At 43.5% G+C, this 21029-nt stretch overlaps 1 protein-coding gene across 1 annotated transcript in view; it reads right to left on the bottom strand.

The window, feature by feature from the left end:
- The window catches only part of ANAPC4 (anaphase promoting complex subunit 4), a 355563-nt gene that overhangs the window by 173783 nt on the left and 160751 nt on the right, over positions 1-21029 (bottom strand). The window contains exons 17-19 of the mRNA XM_078678375.1: positions 19119-19165; positions 16359-16415; positions 15497-15553 (exon numbers count right to left, since the gene is read on the bottom strand). Coding sequence (XP_078534501.1) covers positions 15497-15553; positions 16359-16415; positions 19119-19165 — 161 coding nt within the window. The remainder of the gene's footprint in view (positions 1-15496; positions 15554-16358; positions 16416-19118; positions 19166-21029) is intronic.

The following is a 21029-nucleotide window of genomic DNA, read 5'->3' as shown; positions in this document are numbered from 1 at the left end:
GTAGGGGGCTCGAGAGCCGGCGCCATAACCAGCGCTGTGCCCTCCCCGGCAAACTAGTGGGGGCAGTGTTTGGCGCGAAAAAGACAAAGAAGCCAGAAGAGGCCCCCCTACCCTGCCCCCCGCGGCAGCTTCCGGGATAGCGCCGACACCCCCAGCCTATGGGGAGGCAGGGTGGGATACAAACCCCCCAATGGAAGGGGGACTCCCTGGAGCCGAAGGCGAGTCGGGGGGCACATAACCACTGCTCCCCCTGGCAAGCTCCTATCTCACGGAGCGGGTGGAGCAGCAACAACGGCGGAGCCCAATCTTGTCCCAACCACCCACACCTAAGGAACAGCAATGTCGCAGTGCTGAGGAAGAAGCAAGGCGTGGCGAAGAACTACGCCGATAGCGGTTGGTACGGAGGCACACCGGAGGGCGGTGTGCCAGAATAGGTCCACTCACCTTCAGATGCCGCACGGCTGGGTGAGTTGGCCTAAGGACAGGTGGGTAGGATCACCCACTCTGGGATGCCTCACGGCTGGATAACGTGGCCTACTGAATGGGGGGGTAGCAGACGGAGACGGCGCTCGCAGCCCAGCACCCGCCGGACGGCAGGGCACAACAAAGTCGGACAAGGTAGCGAGATGGCCTAACTCCGGGACAGAAGCTACTCCCTACCCGTGCAAACGGGGCGCAAAAAATCCAACCTACCAAAGGAAAAGACCCAGAAGGGCCAAGAGACAATGCCAAGGAAGTTTTGGATGACATAGCATGATTGATGCAAAGTATATACATGTTTCCTTGTATTCCTAATAAAACTGCGGCCAACAAATGACCACCACAAGATAAACGTGTGCGTTGGCTTTCTTTCATGATAAGGAATACAGTATGGGGATATATACAACATGCAAGAGGGAGTGGGACAGAGTGCGAGGGTTAAGCAACAATCATGGCCATAGACCACATTAGGCAAAGGAAACATTTCAAGAGAGAGGAGGCTCTCTGGGACTATGCAGGGTAGAATCCCAAGAAAAGAAGTTATAAAATACATATTTAGAGCGGTATGAAATATACATATACCAAAAGCAAAGGAAAGTTCTCGTATTCATGGGACAAACCGAGCCAGGCCCACAAGCTAGGGAACAACGTAGGTGAGGATCCTGATTTCACCCATGATCAGTCTTAGTAGCCCATAGTACAAGAGAGATGAGCCGCCAAGGGGTGAGAACTGCAACCGCGCCCACAATAAGTGGAGAACCCTCCCACCCCCCTGAAAAAGGATCCTAAGGGGAGCCCAACAAATATTGGCCATCGAAAGGCATGTCCACCATGGCGGACTGAACAGCTTCAGCTAACCTGGAGGCATGTAGCCACGCACGTCGGTGAAGAGCTTCAGAAAGGAACATTCCCCCACCCAACAAAATATGAAGTATCCATGCCACCACAAACCAGCAATGTAGCTGCCTGATGGCCACCCTGGTTTAGAGTGTCCTGACAGTCATCAAGGACAGAGGTGAGAATGCGTGAGACTGAATCCCACTAGACATGAGAAAAACAGCCCAAAACACAAGTCGTATTAAGGGACCGCAAAGCAGAGCTGGTAGCAGAAAAGATATATTGGCCCAAAGCGTTCAGCCCTTTAGACTTCCTGTCGGGAGGAACGTCAGGCACAGCACCAAATGCAAGGGAGGATGTAGCAGACTGAACAGCAAATCTTTCTGGAGAAGGCGAACAAAAGAGGCAGGATGGTGCCTATGACGAACAGACTGGTCCACAAATGCCCTGGAAACGGGCCGAGCCAAAGTGCCCAAGAGAATATCAAAGAGGGTTTCACTAAAGAGAAACACAGGCTCAGTCCTCAGTTGAAGAAACCTTAGTAGGGGATAAATGGTCACTTCCACAGAAGAAAGCGGCAACCCCAGAACCATATCAACTCTCCGCAAAAGCTGATCTAAAGTTGAGCTAGCTTCCGAAGCGAGGTGAGGAGGAGAAAACAGGCCAGAGTATGGGGAAAGAGTGAAGGCCACTAGCATCACCAAGGTCAGAGACCCAATGAAGCTCATGAGGGGTCTCATCTATTGGAGAACGCACATCACCAAAATACTCCTATGACATTGAGAAAAAAGCAGGGTGCTCCCCGAAAAGTGGAGGAAGGTAGTCAGAAGAGGACTGATCTACCGGTTCCGTTACTAACATCGGCCGGCATTGGGAAGACAACACCTCGGCATTGGGGAGAAGAGACAAAGTAGGGGCAAGCAGTGTTGACGCTGGACTCTGCGCCGACAGATCCCATATAGGCGCCACAGGTGGGAACCCCGAGCCAGAAGGAAGTTGAGCACGGACTCGGAGGGCTTCGCTGAAACGGAAGAAAGTCCCATCGGCGTGTAGTCAGTCGAGGCATCACCGATCTCTGATGGGCCGAGAGGCGTGCCATGGGGAGGTTGAGAGCCAAAGATGGCATGAAGGGAGAGATAGCATTCCTTCATCTGAGCCACAGTCACCAGGGTGCCAGGAAAAACTGGAAGGCGTGGAACAGACACCCGCTTTGACTCCGATATCGGGGGAATATGAGCGAGTCAGGGACACTGCATGTACGTGTAAGGTCGGGGAGGGCCGCATAGCCGACCGCCCACAGCGTGACTTACTGTACGGATATGGAGTGATAAATTGACCATTGCCTCCATTTGGCAAACTTGACTCCATTTTCTGTGCTGACTCCATCTTGTGCAACAGACTCTATTTTCTGTGCTCGCACGTAGCTGCAAAGTGGGGAGGGCATGTTTTTGCTCTTCACTTGTTTTTCGCTCTTCACTGTTCAGAGTGAACTGGAACATGATGTGTGGGATGTGTGCTTGGTACCTTTCAGGGAATGTGCGGAATGTACAGCTCTGTCTCGGAGTCAAAATACAGGCGCCTGGCCAGCTTCTGTCTTGATCTTGACACAGACCAGTACAGCCAGCTCGGTTTTCCCAACAGAAGGGGGCGAGGTTTCTAAAATCTTCGCCTCACGTTGAGTAAAGGTATTAAAACTGGAGAACTTCGGGGGGAAGAGGGGGCAGGTAGAAGCTCATCACAGAGTAGACGTACTGCTGTGAAACTGACGGAACTTGGGTCCCCATCGAACTCCTTCCTGGGCTGTCGAAGGGCTTCTCCAGCTTGAGTTGGCAAGGATGTTGCATGATCGATCGGTGAGGAGTTCCATACTTTATGTACATCATTTCTAAGTTTCTTTGCTCTTTGCTACATGTATATATGCTGCATTTTATTCTGGTTTTGCACTTGAATTACTTGATATTTGGGAGTCTGCATTAACTGATGTATTTTGCTTTCCTTTTTAAAAAATTGAATTAATAAATGTGTGTGTTTCACTTTAAATGCACCTGAATGTGTCTTCTTGCCTCGCCTTAAGAGAGTGCTGGGTTTTGGTTTATCGCCTCGTCTTTTGGAAGTGCTGTTTAACGTGTGTAGTTTAAAGGTGGAGTGGTGCATTTGCCTCCTCTTGGGAGTGCAGGGTCCAGGTGTGTCCTATTGTATCACTACATCTTGGCGTCACTTGTCAGGATTCGAAAAGAAAATTAAAAGGGGAAAGAAAAATGTTTTCCAGAAAATCGAAGGCAGATTCCCATATACCAGTTGAAATACCTGGATGGGAGGTAGTTCCATATGGTATGCTTGCCCATGAATGGGCTCATTGCGCTGGTCTGAGTAAGAATTGGAATGTGTGTTTAGCGGACGCTAAGCCAGCACAAGGGTTGTGTGTTTGCAAAAAGTGTCAGTCGAGAAAGAAAAAGAGTTTAGCATTTTAGGACGAAGGGGTTGGATCCTCTTTTGTGTTTATCGTAAAATGCTTGAAAAATGTGTTCGGCAGCAGCATGAACATAAAAAAATAGAGAAACTGTTTGTTGAAGTCAAAAATACCTCTACGATGTTAACCTGTCAGAATAAGTTAATGCAAGACAAGTTGGAAACTTACGAGACTGTGGCAGAAAAGGCTGTGGTTTGTATCGCGCAATACAAGTACAAGAAAAGGAGGGGAAGGGTTAACAAGAGAAAAGTATGCTTAGCTATTGCAAAGGTAGGAATTGACTGGGACCCTGTAACGTGGGATGGAAATATTTCGGATTATTCAGAGTTTTCAGACTTTGGAGGAGTGTGCGGTCAAGCTGGCAGCCAGGGTGAGTTGGAAGAACGCAAAGTGGTTCAGGCGCAGCCCATATATCGTCGGAAGATACAGGGTGGTCCAAATTATCCACAGGGGATTGCGGTGGAATGGATGGAGGATTTTACTCAGCAGGAAATTAATGACATCTCAGACAGAATCTGACAAAGACCTGGAGAATCTCTGCTTAAATGGATGGTGCGGTTGTTTGATATGGGCGCCTCTGGGGTGATGTTAGATCATGGAGATGCAGTCAAATTGTGTACACTCAGCACTGATTCTACAGTGCAGGAGCAGTTTAGGAATTACAGTGATAATAATCATATCAACCTGTTGCAATTGGCTGTGGTTGGATGTAGTCATAAATACCCAACAGAGTCAGACTGGCCAGTAAATGATAAACCGTGGTATACACAGAGATACTATACAGAGGCTTGAGGAAGAGGTGATGAAAACTGCTGTTTTCCTGGATAATGCACATAGTTTGATGGATGGGCTGTTGAATGCATCTGTGCGAAATAAAATAATCTGTTTGGCTCCCCCTGTTTACAAACATGTGATGATGACTTTGCTAATTATTCAGACTGGTAATACTTTGGCGCAGGTGGTTGAGGCAGTCCGTGGGTTTGGAGAACTGGGGGACTGGATAAAGATGGAAAGAGCTTCGAGTTCTGATACTCGTACAGACAATAACAGGCTGTCTAGAAGAGACATGTTTTTGGGTTTGTTGAATGATGGAGTGGAGAAAGAGAAGATAGATGGAATAGAGACTAAAAGTCTGTGGGAGATGTATCGAAAAAGAGGTTTGGATAAAAGCAGGAGAGTGAATAAACAAAATAAAATGCGAAGAAAGCCAGAGGTAGATGAGGAGGAAAAGGAGGGTCAGAGAGATGCCCATTTGAGCACGAAGGAAGGGAGAGATTCAGAAACTGAATAGCTCAGTGAGTACCGAAGGGAGGAGGAATTCCACCCTCGAGGATATGACAGGTTGTACCCGGATTCGACCTGGGCAAAGGCTTACCGATTTAAAGCAGATTAGGATATAGGTCAAGCTCCTGTACAGAGATGGCCTCGCAAAGACAATAGACCTTATGCTGACATAGAACTTCATGGGAAACATCGTAATGTTCAGAGGGCCCGAGCCCTAGTAGATACCGGATCGGAGGCCACTTTGATCTATGGAAATCCCAGAAAGTTTAAAGGACAGTATTTCACAATCACAGGCTTAGGCGGAAAAGAGACACCAGCAGTTCAGACAAAGGTCCAAATGAAAATAGGGAGAATTCCAAAAATAGAGTACACTGTATTGATTGTACCCCTCTCTGAATATATTATTATTATTATTAAGTATTTGTAGAGCTCCTGGCTACCCTTATGCCTCCCCGCGCTATCAGTGACAAGAAAAGTCGGAAGGGAGGCTGATTATGGCAAGATTTTAAACAGCTAAGTCTTCAACTGTCTATGAAAGGTAAGGTGGTGTGGGGTGGAATGTAAGGAAACGGGAGGGCGTTCCAGAGCTTAGCTGCATTATAGGAGAACATGCGGCCCCCAGATCGTACTCTTAATTTTTGGGACCACTGACAAAAATTGATCTGCAGACCAGAGGCGTCTTGTGGGTTGGTAAAAGGCCACCAGAGATTGATTTATCTTGGGACCAGTTCCACAAAGTGTTTTATGAGCTATACACAAAACTTTGAACTTGATCCGCTCTGTAGTTGGCAGCCAGTGAAGTTTTTAGCACAGGCTTCACTGACTCACCTTGGGGCACAGGCGAGAGAAGCCTAGCTGCACAGTTTTGTACCACCTGTATTTTCTTTATAGTGGCTTTTGTAGTGCCCAAGTAAAGGGTGTTCCCATAGTCCAGCCTTGAGAGTACCAATGCCTGTACTATCACTCTTCTAGCCTGGACTGGGAGCAGTGTGAGGATTTTCCTTAACATTCTGATAATTCCAAAGCATGTGGAGGCTAGCTTAATTGCTTGGCGGTTGAAGTTAAGAGCTTGATCTAACCATATCCTAAACTTTTTATCTGCTCTTTGGGACTTGGTGGAGGACCAAGGCATTTGGGCCAGCTTATTCCTGCTGACTCTATAGCCACCCCGGGTGGTTACTTAAAATAATTAGCTCCGTCTTGTCTCCATTGAGTTTGAGACAAGACTGATCCATCCACAAGGCCACCGCTTCCGTACATGCTTCAATATTGATCCGTGACTTTATAGGGTGCTTTAGGGCTACTACCAATTGCGTATCATCCACGTAGGTGACAATTTGAATCCCATAAGGTAGGACTAATTCGGTCAGTGATTTAAGGTATATATTAAAAAGAGTGGGACTCAATGACGAGCCCTGAGGGACTCCACACGAGAGCTGTAAACATTTTGAAGTACACTCCCCACTCGAACACCTGGACAGTTCCATCCTTCAGGAATGATGTAATCCAAGACAGAGCCTTACCCAAGACTCCGATCACTCTGAGCCTGTCAATCAGAATATTATAATTGGCATTGTCAAATGCAGAGCTCAGGTCAAATAGGATGACCGCCACTGTCCCTCCTTGATCAAGAATCTTTCTGTATTCCTCCACAACTGCTAACAAAGTTGTTTCTCTCCCACGGTTTGAGCGGAAGCCTGTCTGGGCGGGATGCAGAAGAGAGTGGTTCTTCAAGTGCTCAGAGAAGAGTTTATTTCCATATTTTTCCAGTATTTTACTGGTCACCGTAAGTAAAGAAACCGGTCAATAATGCTCCACACCTCTGGGCCGTGGGTAGGATTTTTCAGGAGTGCCTTTATCATGGCTTGTTTCCATGTCAGCGGTACCTGTCCACTCGCTAACGAAGAATTTAAAACCTCCAACAAGACCGGGAGCACAGTTCCTTCTACCTTACGGAGTTTTTGAAGGGGTGCCGGATCAAGGTGGGAGCTTGATTTAACCTGGGCAAAGAGTTGTGATAGTGTGGTCATGCCCAAACCTGGAAAGGCTACCAGGCTGGGCGTGCTACTGCTCACGAGGTCTGTATTCTGCTCCCGCTTATCAATACTTCTACTTTGAGGGAATGTATTATAAATATATAAAAAAATTATTAAAAAACTCTGCAAGTTCATCGCATTGTACTTCTGCGGTTCGTGGGGGGGTCCGGTGCGCAGTATGTGGTCAGTTTTTTTGTGATTTGTGCATTTGCTGCTGCGATTATTTTTTCTTCGTAGTATAAGGCTTGGGCTTTGTTTATTTCGGATTGATACATTTTTATGGCCTCTCTATATGTCTTTTTTTTTGCATTGTGATCTTTTATCCATGCTCTCTCTAAATTCTTACAGTTTTGTTTTAATTCTCTTAATTTAGGTGAGTACGATGGAGTATGTTTTTCCTTAAATTTTCCCATGATCCATTTATGTGGGATCGTAACATCCAATGAGGATTTGATCCAATGGTGGTAGTTATCAGAGGCTATAATTGTATTGGTTTCTTCCACTGGTCTGGATCTCGCCAGCATCTTGGACCAAGCCTCTGTCGATAATTTTGCCCAGGGGCAAACCCACGATTTGTACCTTTATGTCCCCACTCTTTGAAATGAGGGATTTCAGATCATCGGAATTAGGAAATGGTCAGATCATGGCATTGAGATTGGGCTTTCACTGTGGAGCTGTTTGTCATTTGAAAAAAATGGGTCCAAAATATGACCCTTTTCATGTGTGTGGCTAGCCAAGATTTGTATTAGCTGAAAGGCCTGGAGACTACGTAGTAGGTCTTCTGCATCCCCCTTGAGGGTGTTCTCTACATGTAGATTCAGATCGCCTAATAGAACAAAGTTAGGTGTTTTACATGCTAATCTGGTGGTGGAATCTATTAGTGTTTTTATAAAGTCACCACAAGGGCCCGGGGGATGGTTGACCAGGGTACCTGAAAGGGAACAAGTTGCTGTAAACAAATTGAAAATGACATACTTTCTCAGTCTAAAATAGTTCCCGTCTCAACATGTCCCCTCAAGTGATTTTTCAAAATAATGGCAATTCCTCCTCTGTCTGATCTTAAAATATGATAGCTAGGTGCCAGCACTTTTATTACATCTCCTTATGCAGCCAAGTTTCTGTGAGGAACAGGATCTCTGGTTGTTCCTCCGCTAGTAGAGTATTGATTTCTCCCGCATGTTTCGTGAGAGACCTACATAATATAATATATTATTGGAATTGATATCTTGAAGGGAATGACTCTGTATTTGGAGGATGGGTACTATCAATTTGGATAAAAAAAGGTACATTTCAGTTGGTCCCAGAAGAGTGGATTACTTGAAGATTCCTCCCGTGAAGGTGCCCCAGGCAACTAAGGTGATTAATTTGAAACAGTACCGAATTCCAGGGGGGCATGAGAAGATCAGTGCAACCATACAGGACTTGATAGAGGCAGGAGTGGTGACTAGAATCACTACCGCCTGGAATAACCCAGTGTGGCCTGTGCGCAAAAGTGACAATACTTAGCGCATGACAGTTTATTATCGCAAATTGAACAAGCACACACCTCCTTTGACTGCCGCTGTCCCAGATACTGTTACTTTAATTGAGAGAATACAGAAGCATCCTGGGACTTGGTATGCGACTATTGATATTGCCAATGCTTTCTTTTCTATACCAATAGCCCCTGAATGACAGGAGCAATTCTCATTCTCATGAAATGGCAGACAACTCACGTTCAGAAATTTGCTTCAAGGGTGCTTGCACAGTCCTACCATCTGTCACTGGCTGGTGGCGGAGCACTTCGATGAGGTGCCAGTTATTCCAGGGGTACAGCTATGCCATTACATTGATGACGTGATGATACAGGGAGAGACACAAGAGCAGGTGCAGATTCAGCTGGAAAGGATTGTGGAGCATTTTCAGAGCAAAGAATGGGAGATAAATCCCACCAAATTACAAGGACCCTTCCAAAGTGTGAAGTTTTTGGGCATTCGTGGGAACTGAATGTGGTGGTGTTCAGGCTGATGAAAGAACCTTTCGAGCCTATTCACAAGGCTTCACTGCAGCACCTGTCTTGGAAGGCGGCGTTCCTCGTGGCCATTACATCGGCCCGCAGGGTGAGTGAAATTCAGGCATTGTGTTGCAAGGAACCTTATACTGTGTTTCATGCTGCTAAGGTTGTTATGCGTACTCACCCTAAGTTCCTTCCCAAGGTGATTTCCGATTTTCATGTTAATCAGACTATAACATTACCAACATTTTTCCAGAATCCTTCCACTCCAGCGGAACGGTCTCTTCATTCCCTGGATGTCAGGAGGGTATTGAAATTCTATCTGGATAAGACCAAGGATATTCGTAGATCCGACCAATTGTTTGTCAACTATGGGTCAGTTAGGACTGGTCTGGCTACTTCGAAGCAGTCCATGTCTAGGTGGATTGTGTCATGTATCCAGCTTTGTTATCAGAAAGCGAATACGACCTTAGGGGGTAAGCCTAAGGCTCATTCTAGCAGGGGCAAAGCAGCTACAACAGCTTTGCTTCGAAATGTTCCCATTGCAGAGATCTGCAGGGCGGCCACTTGGAAGTCGGTCCACACCTTTGCTAAGCATTACTGTCTGGACTCTGATGCCAGAGCAGATGCTCAGGTCGAACAGGCTTCGCTGCGAAATCTGTTCGCATAATAGTGGTGTTGTCTATTTTTCTCCACCGCCGGGTTGTTTTTTGGATGGGCTTGCCATTCTATTCACTAGATTATGACTATACACAGAGATCCCCTACTACAGAAGAAGTAGTTTCTTACCTGTAACTCCAGTTCTGTGGTAGGGGTATCTCTGTTATAGTCATAAGCGCCCGCCCTCCTCCCCGGTGGAGAAAATGGTACTGTGATGCATGCTACAGGCCTTGCTTTATGCACCTTCAAAAAGAACTGAAAGTAAAAGGAGTGAGCTGTGCATGCTGGGATACCGAGGGTCTCTAGAGAGTTCCTTAAAGGCACGGTATCCTTTTTCCAGACACATAATGGCAGCCTATGGAGGCTTGTCTGTCCATCCCTTCCTCTCTATCATTCCAAGGATTTGGTGAGGGGAGGAAAGTTTCTCTATGGGTGAAATTTGACAGATTGTGTTGAATGTGTTATTGGTGTAATATCCTTGGCATTTCTAGTTGAAGTACTGGACAGTGTAGCCTTGTAGGTACAGGCTGCATTATTGTCTTGAATTTTCTCTTAAGTGTCTATGCAGGACTGCATTGAAGACAGCTTAAGAGATTATTTTTAATTGCTCCGGGATCCACGCACATGGGCGGGACTATTCACTAGATTATGACTATATACAGAGATCCCCTACTACAGAATATAGGGATACATATTCCCCTAAATCGGATTAAAACTGCGATCTTACAATGTCCTGTTTGCCAACATGCCAGACATAGACCAGTCCCACAGATAGTGAGAGGCCAGTTGGCAGAGGAAAATTACCAGCACAGATCTGGCAGATTGATTACATTGGGCCCCTGCCAACTAGTTGAGGATGTCAATATGTGTGCACAGCTGTAACACATACTCTAGAAATTAGATAGCATTTCCATGTAAACGTGCTACTCGGTTGAACACATTGAAAACGTTAGACTTGCTGATTTTGTATTATGGAATTCCATTACAGATTCAAAGTGACAATGGGTCTCATTTCAAAGGCAATTTGTCCAGGATTATTATGTACAACACAACATTGAGTGGGTCTTTCATAGTCCGGATTACCCAGAGGCTGCAGGTCTGATTGAGCGTATGAATGGATTGTTGAAAGATCAATTGAGAAAGTTGTCTGATGGGTCATTGAAAAATTGCGAGATCATTTAAATGAAGCACTGCAAATACTGAATAATAGACCCTTAGCAAATGCAGAAACCCCTTTGATGCGAATGCTAACCCCAGCCATGCAAATTCAGCCTCATGTAGCCACCAATACCATTCTCTACTGGGAGACAGCTCCTGGAGCTTTGGCTCCGTACCGGGCAACACCGGAGTCTGCAGGTCTTGATCTGCATGCTTTAAAACTGTACAGACTCAAACCAAGGGATATAGCACTCATTGAGACAGGAGTGGGAATCCAGATTCCCCCAGAGCACTTTGTCGTAATCTATCTGGTTTGGCTCCTAAGGGCATTCAAGTGCTGCAAGGGGTCATTGATGCAGACTAGCAAGGTGAAATCAAGTTCATCCTACTTAATAGTGAAGACGCTAGTTTGATAATACATTCTGGAGACAGAGTTGCTCAAATAGTGATCATGTTAGTATACGGAGGGATAGTCAAGAAGGGGACTGCCCCATCCCTTCTCACCACGCGTGGGGAAGGAGGGTTTAGCTCTACTGACAAGAATCCAGGAGCCAAAGTGTGGGTAGAATCTCCAAATGGTCCCCCCGAACAGGCAGAGGTTATTGCACCAGGAAAGGACAACGTCCTGTTAATCATGAAGTCAGGGCAGGAAAAATTAGAACATGTACCTGCTGATAAATGTTACTTGGGAGATGGAATAATACCTGTTTGTTCTCTGTTCTTTTAGATCACAGCATGGCGTATCTATGCTCTGCTTGCACTCGCTGGAGTGTGTTTGGTCGTGTTCGAGTGGGGCCGGCAGGGACTGGGTGCCCCTTACTCCGAAGTGGCCAGCCGACCAGGCAAATCAATGGCACTGCTGACTCGGCCTGACAATGCTATCCTATCTTGCAAAGACAGTCCTCAACAGGACATACTTTGGCATGACAAATATGAAAAGCAACATGGATATTATTTCCACGTGCCTCGTAGCTATACCAACCCTTGTTGATGTGCTGTTGCAGACATTCAATGTCACAAATGCAGACTAGGCAGTGGAGGAACATGATGTGAAAACTCACTTGTCACCTAATGAGTTTTGCCGATTTTGTCCAGAAACTACTGATGATGATTGGAAAAATCGGACACAAGTGGGAACGTTCAACATCTCTGAGGGCGACATTTGCTATAACTTGATTTGTGACCCCATTACCATTGGTAAATGTGCACAAATACGGCTTGAAGGAAGTGAATTGCGAATGATGTGGGAACAACAAACTCTATGCAGAAATAAAAAGGAAAGGACATGCAAAAATGTGCAAAACCACATGATGTGTAAAAATTTAGTATCTGCTGCCTGTCATTTCAGGCATGTCAAATTGCCTGTAGGATGGTTATTCTCATGTGGTAATGTTACATATACATATATTCCAGCAAATATCACAGGTCGACAGTGTGCCTTTACTAGATTAGGCCTAATGATGTTCCCATTAGTTCCATCATCACATGTTCGGAATACCAGAGAAGCTGCTCAACTCAGTGAACACTGTGATTCAGAAATTCATTTATTATCAAGTCTGATTATATTACTTTAGCTGCTTCAATAGTAGGAATCCCAGGTATAACCATTTATAATTCTAGGGCCGTTAGTGAATTAGCATGTTTGATGGGGAAAAATATTAATCATACATCAGTTGCTTTAGCAGAATTATTATTAGATGTGCGAGGGGCAAGAAAAGCTATATAACAGAAGAGAGCCGCAATTGATTATTTACTCTTAGAACATACAATGCTTGTCCTATACACACGCTGGTGTCCAGAAGATATGTATCTGGTATTATATCTTAAATCATTTGTCACAATATATGTAGCACACAACACAGTAGAATCAATTCCTGTTGCTTTTTCAATAATCAGTCATTGGATGTTCTGTTCTTCTTTAATTTCACACGAAAAATGCCCAGCCAACACGTGTTTCGTCGTGGGGAGTATCCCACATGACTTCTTCAGGGCTACAAGAGAGAAAATTGTTTAAAGGATCAGCCGATCCCTTACCAATCTCTCAGAAGGGGGCGAGGTTTCTTCGCCTCAAGTTGAGTAAAGGTATTAAAGCTGGAGATCTTCGGGAGGCTGGTAGAACCTCACCACAGAGTAGATGTACTGCTGTGAAACTGACGGAACTTGGGTCCTGATCGAACTCCTTCCTGGGCTGTCGAAGGGCTTCTCCAACTTGAGTTGGCAAGGATGCTGCATGATCGATCGGTGAGGTGTTCCTTACTTTAGGTACATAATTTCTAAGTTTCTTTGATCTTTGCTACATGTTGATATGCTGCATTTTATTTTGGTTTTGCACTTGAATTATGTGATAATAGGGAGTCTGCATTTACTGATATATGTTGCCTTCCTTTCTAAAATATTGAATTAATAAACGTGTGTGTCACTTTAAATGCACCTGAATTCGTCTTAAGAGAGGCTGGGTTTTGTTTTATCTCCTCATCTTTTAGGAGTGCTGTTTAACGTTTGTTGCTTAAAGGTGCAGTAGTGCATTTGCCTCTTGGGAGTGCAGGGTCCAGGTGTGTCCTATTGTGTCACTACACTTACCAGGCGACATCAAGGACTAAGGACTTCGGTGGTTGGCCCTCGACTGGATCTTGGAGAAAGAAGATTGTGACTGACCACTGTGTCGCCACTAGCATTATGCAGCTCTCCTACAACACCGATGGCTGAAGACACGAGCAGTCACAGAGGCCACCTAGACACCACATGCTAGCAGGATGAGGGCTCGACATTGCAGACCCTAGGACCTCGAAGATATCCAGAAAAATGCACACTGTGTCATAGACAGTGTCGAAAGAGGCCAAAAAGGGCCAGCAGTACTTCCTTCCGGATCAAAGTGGAAAAGAAGAAACTGACGTCAGCACATCAGGGGAGGGCTTATTTGGACTCCTGCGGATGGGGTCATTACAGAGTCGCTTGGCGCCCTCTACCGACGCCCAGAGGTACTGCTGTAGGAAGATTTCTGGATCCAGTCTGGCGCCTGGGGATAATTCTAAGGTAAGGAATCTGCAGCTAGACATCTCTTTTAGATAAGTGTGTATTTGAGATGAAAATGTATGCATTTTCAGAACTCATTAGCTTATGTTTAGAGAAAAGTGGTTGCGTTTCTGAAATATATTTAATGCTTATATTTGAGTGATAAATCATGCAGTGATGGGTAGAATTATTACAACTATTATTACCTTGGTGTTAAGTGCACTGCAGCTATGGTTGATATATATTACCCTTTTAGAGGCATTCCAAACTGATAAAATGTTTTTACATTGCTGCTGACAATCTTGCATGGGGTGGCTAATAATGTAATCTTCTCTGATGTGGACCCTTTTACACCACTAAGAAAATTAATATTTAAGGATGATTTCCGATGAACATATGTATCTCTTATTACAGAAAAGGATGGCGGCCCCCGATATGCTTAGCGACTATGATTTTACTCAAATAACAGGTGTCAAGTACCAAGTTTGAATGCTATACTTGGCAGGAGACATTCATCATTATGGGTCATCAGAGAAAGTTCATCTAAAATGTATAAACAAAAATGAAGGAATTTCCGACTGCCACCATTTAATAAGCTAGTGCTCGGATCAATAGACGATAACTTGTTTAAAGTGTGTTTAAAGCGCTGCTAAAAAATGGGAATGAAATTAGTACAATTGCATATCTGGAGGATATCAGTTATTTCTGCATTTAAGCACAGACTTTACATTCACTCACTCTTGATTAAGCAACATGCAGTCTGCCACTGGATTATGGCCTCTTGCCCAAGTAGTCGACTGCAGCTGGGTATTGTCAACTTACATTTGGTAACTAACAATTGTCTAACTAAATACAGTTTCCACCAACAAGCTAAGTAAATGTTGAATCAGAGAGTGATCAATCATGATTGAAGAAAATGGCCCACTGCAAGGAGAAGAAGAGTCATCGGAGAGAGATATAAACTAGTTAAGTTAAATGGCACATATACCCCAGGCAGTCCACGTGCTGGTAAATTACTGTTTGGCCCTTTGAGTATTTAGGGTTAGACAGTATTTAAATAAACTATTGGCACTTTAACCTAGGATAACACCTCTATATGCAGATTATATGATGTATATGATTTTAAAGAACTAATCGTTTTACATCAACATCCAACCAGGTACACAAATATAGAGAAAGGGTTTGCTATTCTAATATCTTTTGTCCAGAGCCTGAAAAGATTTAACAAATGTATGAGGAACAAAGAAACGTGCAGTAGAGGAGGTATGAGTGTGCCAAACGATAACACTTCTGCTTTACCTATGCACTGTGGAATCTAAAGAATAGTGTTTTGTGATCAGCAACCATTTTGAATTAACCACATCGGAATGAAGGCATTGATGTAGCATCTTTAGGAGTTTGTTCTAGTTTTAACATACTACAGTGGGAACACCTATCAGAATCCAACATGATGGGATCAGCAAGTGAGATTACATCCCTTAGCAAATGGCAATATTAGCACTACAGTTCCTTTTCAGTCATGAGGATTAATGCAGTAACCAACACAAAAAAAAATATAAACCTCACCTGACCAACTCTTTCAACGTTGAAATATTTTCCTTTCTGATCATAAAGATCAGGTGCCTGGGAAAAAAAAACCACACACAGAATGCTTAATATCACTTTAGTTTCCACTCAATATAGATATATATAAAAATAATATGTCCTTATTGTTTCTTTTAAAGGCTGGCAGTATCTTCCAGCAAGCCTGGCCACTTTACTTCCCAAGATTAAAACAATCAGATTAAGGAAGTTTGCACTTGTGACAGTGGACCATTAAAGAAGCCTTTGATAATAACTCAAAAAAATATTCAAAGTTGAATAGCTCCAAAGAAACACAACTGAGCACAGGTGACACTGTCACGTAAGAACACAATTAAAGAACTGAATTTTAGGAAAGCACTATACACCCAAATGAAAAAGATGCACAGCACTTGTCATATCACAACCCTACTTTAAGTTCTCAATGCCAAAGTCTGAGGCTGTGAAAGAGCTTTTTGTTGGCAAGAAAATCAGCCACTACTTCTATGTGGGCTGCAAGATGCATCCAGTCACACTTAAAATTGTCCCAAAATGTGAATTACTTTTTTACCTTCATAGTTGGTTTGTGCAGCAAAAAGCAGAATTATATGTAGATCCATAATTCCAAGCAAATGTGTCTAGGGTGATTACTACAGTTTCCCAAGTACTGGATAATACTTGTTTAAATGTAAAATTCAAAACAGTAAGCCATAGATTGTGGGTAATACAGCCTTTTCTATTAGTATTACCCATCCTAAATATGAGAACTATTAATTTATAAATGAATTACTTAATTCGGATAGATAAATAAAACGACTAATGTCAAATATAGGCTGTGTAAAACTAGACTTTGGAAATTCGATCTTACCTCATTGAAGTGTTCAGTCAGGAAATCAGCTACAAAGGTAATGTCTTTCTGAGTCATCTATCAAGAGAAAAGGTCCTGTTACTTGAAAAATAGTTATCATTTCAATTGTCTACAGGTAACCAAGTACCCAAAGTTTTATTGTGCAGGATTGAATGCTCCATTTTTGTCTTTTCTAAGCTGTGTGTTAGTATGCTGATAAAGAAGAACTACAAACATATTACAGCCCAGCAGGGGTGAACTTTGGGCCACATCCCTGGTGGTGTGCAATTACTGCAAGCAATTATTGATGTGCATTGTTAACAGATACTCCACTATGCTGCTACTCAAGGTTTGCAAGACTTAGCTGGTGACCAGAAACTGAGCTTTGAGGTGAATCAGGCACTCATAATTTTGGAGGCAAAAGGCAGTGCAGGTCACGGATGACAGAGGCGGTTAGGTTAGGGTGGGATTGGGAGGGGGGGTGAGGGAGTTTTCTTGAATTGATATGCACAATATTGTAGAAGTGAGCTCTACACCATATGTCAATGTACAGGTTTAAGGCCCAGGCGGTAAAGCAACTGGAATTGTACAATGGCTTCATCAGGAGCGTGGGACAATGCACAATACTTTATTGTAAGTGGTTTTGTCTATGTGACGTTGAAAATGCTCAATAAAAACAATTTTCAGAAAAAAAAGGCAGTGCAGCAGTTGGAGTAAAGGCAGGACTCAGGTGCTCTCTCTATATCAGACCAAGGTTGGAAAAGCCCTTACATTTTTTTTTAAAACCTCAAATTAAAAATCTTAAACTAAAGTACTGGCCAAGTAAAACAGTGAAAATATAAGAGGCTCAGCTCTAAGACGATTTGGACACAAATACGAATGAGGAAGGTTTCCCTACAATCAGGAAAACATGTATTTAGGGGAGGCATTTTTAAACAAAGTACAACCACCTTCTATTTCATACAGACAGTACTTTGATGAAGTGGTTCTTAATCTGTGGCCCAGAGGCCTGCGGACCCAGAGACATCCGCAATGCCTACTCAGCGGTTCAGCGGCTACTTAGAAAATTAAATATTATCAAAAGATTAATAAACTATATATAAATGAAGAAACAAAACGTAAAATTAAATTGTTTTAAAATATTCTGTAAATATGAGGGAATTTGAAATTGGAGGCTAAAAATTAAGTTGGTAGCCTTAAATTGATTTGTGGGAGCAGTGCAAGTGCACCAAACAGAATGCAGCATGGACGATGGGTGGCCTCAACTGAATTTAGAAAATCTCCAACCTACCCATTAAAATTTTAATATTTATTTTTTTATAATTGTGATTTAAATAACATGTAATTTTTGTATTTGTTTGATGAATGCTTATTTCTGTAGTTTTGTGTACTGTTTTGCAGTTCAAATCATAGAAATTGCTTAGGCAGGAGTCCTTGGATCCCAATAATGAAGTAGTAGGGATTCCTGGACTCTAATGATTCAATGAGGGTCCCAGCATTCCAATAATGATTACGCGAGAGTCCACAGAAGTCAAAAGGTACAGAACCACTGCTCTAAAGCTCAAACCCTGCATCTTAGAACCAATATGGATAATATAGCATTATTAACAGTTTTATCAAAACAGGGATGAGGATGAATATGTGTGATAGCCAGAAATAGGCAATCAGCTTACCCAACAGTAATTGAATCATTCACGTAAGGACTAAAGAACTGAATAAGGAGAATATGTGCCCTTGAATTGGCCTATCGCCTTAGATCGGAAAGGACTACTAGAACACATGGGTAAGTTAATATACATAAAGCGTATTGCTCGTCAGGTAAGTCAAAGCTTCATTTGACAGATATTTCTAAGTGAGGGACAATACACACATCTACTAATAAGGATATTTAAGCATTTTCTATCCAACATAACATTTTAGTTGTTACGACTATACCACCATTTGAGAAGAGGAGTCATTAGTATAAAAGTTAACTTTCCAATTCATATACAGGTTATGATCTGAAAACATGAACAACGCATTTTAGTGGATTAGTCATCTGTGTAATATTAGCCTTCACGTTTTAGGCAGATCTTTGTTTTGCAACCAGTCATCAGCTTTTCACATTAAATGACATTATTGTCATCCTGCTACATCACACCCCCTGTTTCTCACCTGGACGCACAGTCCACAAACAAAAAGGTAGCCACCAAGAACCCAATTTTGTCCAAACCTTGCCCACCTCTGAACGTTACGTTAGGATGCAGGATTACCATTGAATTCTAAGACACAAGAACATTAGAGAAGTGTGGAACGTTGAGAACACAATAGCTTTGATAAGGTGCTACTGAATAGAGGATGAATGTAAAGAAAGCTTATAGGGGGAGCGTTAGCAGCTACATACAATTTATGCCTAGGATCACTTCTATCCAACACCAAATAGCTAAAAGGTGGTGTGTAACTTTTCTCCTGGCAAGAAATGTTTGCCTTAAACTCATGAAGAGGTAGTCCAGGAGTGTAAAATGGTGATATACGAGAATGAATAATATATAGGGACACTATACCCCTCTGCCTCAATACAAATTATTAACATGGCTATGAGACCACATTTTGTGAAAAAGTAAACTATCATACAGAAGGCAGAGGTGGGCTGTGGTCTGCGTTCTCACAAAAGGAAAATAGAAACATCTGGCAATAGCAGGGCAATTGAAATTTAGTGTGAAACATTCAAAAGGAACACACAAACAGCTATAGAAATACAAGGAACATAATGTTCACAAAGTATTCATCAGCAAGCTTTACCTTATTGAGCTCTGGAAGAACATGATCCTCTGACATTCTTAGCATAGCTGTTGAGCAACAAATATGTTTAATGTGTTTCTAAAGTACAATATCATTTTCATAAAAGGCGAATGAAGGTTAAGAACAATGGCATAAGTCAAACATTTAACACGCTTCTTAGCTGAAGTGCTATGTTACTACACTATATTTCCTTGCAATGAACTTAACTGCTGTGACCAAAGCAATATTGCATAAGGCCAATAGGTACAAATAACAGCAGCAGTTAAACAGAAATAATGTTTAGTTTATACACTACTCTTTGCAGATTTCTAACTCTCTAAATTATTCACTGGCACTGAAATAATTTGCCTTTGTTACATGAGAAGCTAAATCTAAGAGGGCATTATGCACCAAAGCCCAATAAAAACCTGTGCAGCTATGACAGGCTCTACCATTTTTTGTATTCTCCTAAAAGTCATCATCACCTTCTATTTGGCAACAGATTGTGGAGCCTTGGTCCTGAAAGATGTCTCAAACTGTTCATTTGTTGGCTGTAGCCAAGTGTATCCCTGCATCAGGAAGGGGTAGTCTCTCCTTGTTCTCCTTGAGTTGACGTTCCAGCACGCAGAGTCTCTGTCTAATCTATTTCAAAACTCCTGCCTGTTTCGACATACAACAGCCCCGTATGACCACTTTGAACGCCTCCCAGAGCGCACCCACTGTTACAACTAAGCCTTAATTTTCGCAGAAGTAATTACTAATATCCTGCCAAATCTCTTCGCGAAACACTTGGCCTAGCAGGGCCTCGCTGGTGAGCCTCCACGAAAATGGGTGCTCTGTGCCCTGGGGAGCTCCAGCTGTAGTAAGTATGGGGCATGGTCTGAGAAAGTTCTGGGAAGAAGAGATACCTCCGAGGTCCACACCCCAATGTCGTGGGACCACACCCAGAAATCCAGCCGAGATCATGCACTGTGCTGCGTGATAATGCAGGGTCCCTCTAGTCTATCCGGGTGTCGGTGTCTCCATATATCTACGAGATCATTAGTGTGGATCAGTGCGTTTAGTACAGCGCTCGCCCTGGGATGCAAGCTACAGGACGCTCGGGTCTATCCATGGAGTCATTTAGGACGGCGTTAAAATCACCCCCCTACATGACTGTGTCACATTTTAAGCAGGCTATGATTGCCCAGATCCTGCGGAAGTAATCGATGTTTGGCCCGTATACGGCCGCTAGAACCAACTCAGTTTCACAGAGAAAGCCTTTAAGAACAATAAACCTGCTCTTTGTGTCAATGTGAGTGTGCGTTGCTGTCCAATTCAGTCCTCTGCGCATCAGTATAGCGACTCCACATGAATAATTGGAGTAACCTGTGGAGTACGTCTTGTTCCAGTGGCCATGTCATAATTTAATGCTTGACACATCTAAGAGGTGCGTCTCTTGCAGTAAGCAGCAATCCATCTTATGGCGTGTCAAGTATGCCTGTATTAACCTTCCTGTGGTCATCCAGACCTCTGATGTTCCAAGTTAGAAGCTTCAGGGCAGTCATTTTACATCATTGGGGTGGGTATGGTGTATATCATATTCCCCCCTATCGACAAAACATATGCTTTGCATTGCTGTGTTGCGCCCCCTCTCCTGCCACCCCCCCACCCAGTCCAACCCCCCAACTAGGTTGAGTACTAGTATCCCACCTTCCCCCCCCTTCAAAACCCCCAAAAAAGGCATGTAACAACTGAGTAAACTTGGGAGATCTCCCTTGGGGTGAGGTGGCGCCGGCTAACACCCTAGTTAGAGACCTGGTGGCTGGGGGTCTCCACGAGAGTGTGACTTAGATTAACAGAAATACATCAATCTGACCCGCCGTCCGGGGGTATATAATCCTGTGAAACAGCAACGGTCAATGTATTTAAACAATGGCAATGATGCATCTA

This window comes from Lissotriton helveticus, chromosome 2_2 (assembly GCF_964261635.1).
Source record: "Lissotriton helveticus chromosome 2_2, aLisHel1.1, whole genome shotgun sequence".
Lineage (NCBI taxonomy): Eukaryota > Metazoa > Chordata > Amphibia > Caudata > Salamandridae > Lissotriton > Lissotriton helveticus.
This window is presented reverse-complemented; position numbering and strand designations above follow the sequence as displayed.